A 5,813-nucleotide genomic window follows, 5' to 3' on the forward strand; every position below is an offset into this window, starting at 1 on the left:
TGTTCGGGACCGATCCTCGGGGGGGGGGGTACTGCCACGCCCACACCTTCAGACCAACACGGAACACCTGTGACTCAACGCAGATCGCAGCATAAAAGGCTGCGTCGGACAGCCAGCTGATGCGGAACCTTGATCTGCCTCCTAGTTAGCGACCTTCTCCAGCCCTTTACCTGTTCCTGAACGCCTTCCCCAAACCCGTACCTCGTTCCCCCGATCTACTGCCTCCTTTGGATTATCGACCTCTTGCCTGAACACTGACCTCGCCTTTTGGATCCTCCCTGTTACGACGTTCGCACCTCGAAGACCTTTGCCCGTCCTCTGACCTCCGCTCTTGGATTTCCCCGAAGACACCACGATCATCGCTCTGCACTTGGGTCCGCCGCCTCCCTCTGACGCGAACATGACACTACATGGGGTAAAGTGGAGTAAAAATGAACCTTAATTCCCTTCTGTGCTTTTAAATTACACCACAAGTGTGAGGTGGAGCTTCAAAAATTTCCTGTAAATCCTGGAAATATATCTTATAAACAGATTTTCTTTCAGTTGGGACACAAGAGGACATCTAAGGCTCTCCTTCAACACACCTGGTCTGTGACTGGGAGTCAAGAGGACAAACTGAGCGATGAGGACATAGAGGGACAGAGCAGTGGGAATCCCACAGACAGGTGTCAGGTACATTGAGCCCTTTACACTCTATGTGTTACTAGTGTACATTCACACAGGTGTGGTACTCACTCTGGGCTGCAGCGTATTTCACACCAACAGCTGATGGACACAAGTTCTTGATCTCTGGAAAGAAATGACACAGTAATGATCAGTAGAGGAGGGTTATGGGAAATCTCAGTGAAACACCTCCTCTGTGTCCCTGATTGTGACTCCACAGTTTATTAGTGTGACAATAATGGATCTGTCCATCATCCAGTCCTCATCCTCCTCACCAGTGTGTCTTCTCCTCCTCCAGAGGATAATGCAAGTGATGAGTGCAGTGAGAACCAGGACAGGGATGAGAACTGCACTGATGAGCACAGGGTCTGCAGGAGCTTCTGGTTCTGGAACAAAGAGCACAGACACACATGGTTCATATAGATCATAACTCATATACAGTACAGGCGGACAGCTGTCTTACCCCAGTTGACGTCCAGCTTGTTGTCCACACTCAGGTGCGACACAGTACAGGTGTAGCGGTGTCTCTCTCTCAGCTCCTCCTCACTGACACTCAGACTCCTTCTCAGCTGGTAGGTCCCGTCTCCGTTGGGCAGCACCTCTCCTCCCGTGAGCTCCCGGTCTGGGACGGGCCGGTCGTCCCTCAGCAGGGTCATGTTAATGCGTCGGGGGTAGAAGCCGGTGGCCACACAGCTCACCTGTGTCCTTCCGCTGTGTGGCTCTGTCTTCTGTATGACCCTCACTCTGGGACGCTCTGTGGGGTCAGAAAGAGGACTTCCTGTTTGAGAGCTGTCACTGATGAATGATGAGGAATTCATGTCCCATATTCAACAACTCATTTCACTGTCAGCACAGTACTGTACCTTTCCTCAGCAGTGTGTTCTTGTCCTCCTGCAGGTATCTCCTAAGTGTCTTCACACACAGTGGCTGGTAGGTATTTGCGTATATCTGTTTTCTGATGTCACTTGTTTCTTTGCTCCAAACAAACTCTGGCACAAGTGTATTCTGTATATGACTGAGGGCATCATATTGAAATTTTTCTTCTCCATCATATGCTGACATAATGAAAAATCTGCTCAGTGTTTCATCCTCCAGGTCACAGGCTGCAAACTCCTGAGAAACATGAACTCCTGTAGAAACCAGATAAATGCAGAGAGACACTTATTATGTTCACTGTATTCACGTATGGTATGTATGTATTCAAATTTTACTTATCTATTAGAAACTGTATCGTATAAGGTCTGATAACGTTTCCTTTTAGGGTAGAAATTCACATTCAAAGACCATTAATATATGTTTCCTGAAGGACCTCAGAAGAACTTCAGATGAACAGTTTGCTCACCTTGAGTGTGATTTATATTTCTTCATCAGTGTGTGAGATGATTTTTGCAGGCTATTATAAATGTCTGCAGCCACATAATCTCTGAGCTCAGTTTCCTGTATGGAGTCATTTACCCTCCAGTGTCTCCGAGAAACAAATTTATTTATGTCACTATCATAGTATTCCACAGGAACATCATTGACCAACACTGCCATAGTGATCTCTGGGAACTGTGTCTCTCCAGATATGAATGTAGCCATTATTGAGAGAGAGTGGGAGTCTGTTGTAGAAAAAAACACAAAGAGCTTATTAATATCTCAGAAACTTTAATCTTCAAAAATTGACATCTTGAATTAAATCTCTACGAATAAATTTTAATTGTTCATAAATGTTTAAATTATGGTTGTACGGACACAAAAAAGTCAAAAAAGAACACAAAAATTTCTTTATCTAAATACATAAATAAAATTATGACAATTATGTAAATTCCTTATGCTGTATGTCTCTAATACTGGTTGTATTCTGACAGTGTCACAATTTTTTGACATCAGATACTGACACTGAAGTGTGTTTGTGTATACACTGAGTACCAATGTTTTTAGTACCTTATCAATGTAGTAAAACTCAGTACTTTACCTGTAGAGACCAGGTGAACAGAGCTCAGGATCAACAGCACCACTGCAGGTACCTTCATGATGATGATGTTCTCCTAGCCCGGTCTCAAAAAAAACAACTCCCTTTCTCCCCACACGGTGTTCCAACTCTCCTTCCTACTCCCACTTCTTCCCCCTCTCTCCCGGAATATCCCGCCCCACAAGGTCGCGAGCACTTTCCCCACCAGCACTGATTGAGCAGTCCTTAAATGACATTTTTCCTACCAATAAACACCAAAAAAAAAGCACAATATATAGAAATAAAAAAAAACATCAAGTTACAAAACCATAACCCTCTCCACATTTATATAAGTATTTTACCCCCCAAATACACATGGGAACAGATTGCATAGGGGTTACGCTGGGAATAGAACGTGCAACCCAGGTCCCATGTGTGGTAATCAGCACTTTGTATTCACTCATTTAGCTGACACATTTCACTCAAGCAACATTAAGGTTATTCACCCATTTTAACTGGGGCAATTTAGGGTAAGTATGTTATCAAAGGGAGCTATAGCTATAGGGAGAAATTGAACCTGTGTTTTTTGGTCTCAGAGACAACAGCGCTAACCACTACACCACCAGTTGTAGTTCCCCCACTACACCCCCAATTTCTGGTTATGAGCAGAAACTCTACCTGCACAGGTGTGTGTTGGGTCTGTACACAGGTCACTACTGCATATTCAGGAAGTGTTTGTTATACATCAAAGAAGTGCTTCATTCACTTTATGGAGAGCAGTTTTTCGGTGTTTCAAAGTGAACGTGAGGAAGAATAGAATTATTAAAAAGTGTAATTCAATAACTCTGGTCCAATAGCTTATGTTTTTATATTGTACGTGTGTTCTGTGTTAGATGAGGCACACTGGGATTAATATACTATCATATAATATACTACCCTAATAATAATAACCACTTTGACTGCATGAATAGACTCAATCACTACCAGTGGACTCCCTCCTCTCAACACAAAGGACACAAGTGGAGGACAGAACTTTCTGGAGGAACTCTGTACATGTGGTCAACAAGAGTTGCCGATGACTCAACAGGACTGAACAACAAGTACAGCAGCAGGACCAGCAGGTGGCGTATTGGTTACAGCTGCTGTTTCTGACCTGAAAGGACATAAGTTCACATCCCAACCTCTTACTGTGGCTCCACTGAGTAACATATTTACTCTTAAATTGTACAGTGTTATTACACAGCAGGATAAATAATTAAATAGTGGAACTGTAAGTGGGTAAACAGTGTAAGCTGTTGTGGTAGAAGTCCCACCAATAGAGTGATTCCCTGAAGAGAACCAGAGACTGTATGACATTCAGAGACATGTTGAGTCTCCACTAGTCCTTACTGACACGTCGGACTGCTAGTCCAAAACCATCTTTATTACTCGTAGTCTTTGTTCATGTGAAAATCCCAATCAATTACAGAAGTGTCACTTTATCAAAAGTATCGTGTGTTTTAAAGAGATATTTTACACCTGTTTTCTGACATTTAGAGCCAAAAGTCTTTTAATGTTGTCAAAATTATGATCGAATAACTTCTCACTGTTTTCATGGTGTGAAGTATAAAAACTCAGTGATATTTGTGCACCATGAGAACAACTGTAATGATGAAGAAACAGTTTGTAGAAATGAGGTGAAGGAAACCTTCCTGTGATGATACATTATTGAACATTTTAATACTGATGTATGATCATGTGGTCCATTAACAAACCAATGATCTTACCTGGAAAGGCTGTTTTTCTGACTGGTTTTCAAACATCTTCTGTCGTACACACAACTAATTCCGTCGCAAAATCCTTTCACTTTTGCGTATGATAAAGACGTCCTGTACAAGTGTGTGTTTGTAAATCGTGCTGCGGAGTCGAGTAGGTAACTACTCTGTCCTCTAGTGGTCAGTATATGTCATGACACATTCTTCTTCTTCTTCTTCTTCTTCTTCTTTTTCTTCTTCTTCTTCTTCTTATTATTATTATTATGATTAACAATAATAATAATAATAATAATAATAATAATAATAATAATATGTAGATGTATTTACTTAGCAGACGCTTTTCTCCGAAACAACCTACATGTCATAGAAAATACAATTTGTGCATTACTTCAGCAGAAAGAGACACTTGGATGCAGACACACAATTCTACAGTAGTTAATTTGTCATAATCCACCATATGAACCAATGTACATCACACTGTAGCTGCATAAAGGTTTATCCATTATTCAGCATTTATAATTACAAAATTATGAACATAATCACTGACATGTTTATCATGCACTTAGATCAAGATCATGAGATTATTATTAATATGATTCCAGGGACAGCATGGACCAAAAAACCCCTATGGAAAATGGGAACAAAAGAACGTTTACCCTGCCCAGAATAGGGTCACCGGGACCTACCCCTGGAGCCAGGCCTGGGGCTAGTGTTTCTAGGTGAGCGCCTGGTGGCCAGGCAGCCCCCGTAACCCGGTCGGACTCAGCTCGAAAAGGCATCATGGGGGGGCCTTGTGGGCCCACCACCCGCAAGGTCCAACATGGGGGTTGGGTGCAATGTGTACCAGGCGGCGGGAGAGGGCAGGGTGGCGCGGCCCCTCGCGACAGAAACTGCCTCTTGGCACATAGAATGTTACCTCACTGGGGGGGAAGGAGCCGGAACTGGTGCGGGAGGTTGAGAAATACCAACTAGGTATAGTTGGGCTTACCTCCACTCACAGTGTTGGCTCTGGAACCAAACTCCTCGATAGGGGGTGGTCCCTCTCCAACTTAGGAGTTGTATGGGGTGAGAGGTGCCAGGCAGGTGTGGGGATACTTAGAAGACCCCGGCTGGCTGCCATACAGTTGGAGTTTGCCCCGGTGGACGAGAGGGTAGCCTCAATGCTACTTAAGGTTGCAGAGAGGAAAACTTTGACTGTTGTGTGTGCTTATGCACCAAACAGCAGTTCAGAGTATTTGACCTTCTTGGAGAGGGTGGGTGGGGTTCTGAATAGGGCCCCATCTACAGACTCCGTAGTCCTGCTGGGGGACTTGAACGCTCACATTAGCAATGACTGGGAAATCTGGCAGGGGGTGATTGGGAAGAACGGTTTGCCCGATCTGAACCCGAATGGTGAAATGTTATTGGACTTCTGTGCTAGTCATGGTTTGCCCAGCAGTTCCCCACTGCCCTGGCCACGGCTG

General features: G+C 43.8%; 1 protein-coding gene across 1 annotated transcript; it reads right to left on the bottom strand.

Annotated features, from left to right (window-relative positions):
• Positions 1-795: 795 nt before the first annotated feature.
• On the bottom strand, positions 796-4,398 carry LOC114912565 (major histocompatibility complex class I-related gene protein-like). Its single transcript, XM_029260055.1, has 6 exons — positions 4,363-4,398; positions 2,006-2,289; positions 1,913-1,917; positions 1,527-1,793; positions 1,127-1,417; positions 796-1,049 (listed from the first exon to the last, which is right to left on the bottom strand). Exons 1-6 carry the CDS (start codon positions 4,396-4,398, stop codon positions 841-843), a joined length of 1,092 nt encoding a protein of 363 aa, XP_029115888.1. The 3' UTR covers positions 796-840.
• Between the last annotated feature and the right edge of the window lie 1,415 nt (positions 4,399-5,813).

This window comes from Scleropages formosus, chromosome 18 (assembly GCF_900964775.1).
Source record: "Scleropages formosus chromosome 18, fSclFor1.1, whole genome shotgun sequence".
In the NCBI taxonomy this organism is placed as follows: Eukaryota; Metazoa; Chordata; class Actinopteri; order Osteoglossiformes; family Osteoglossidae; genus Scleropages; species Scleropages formosus.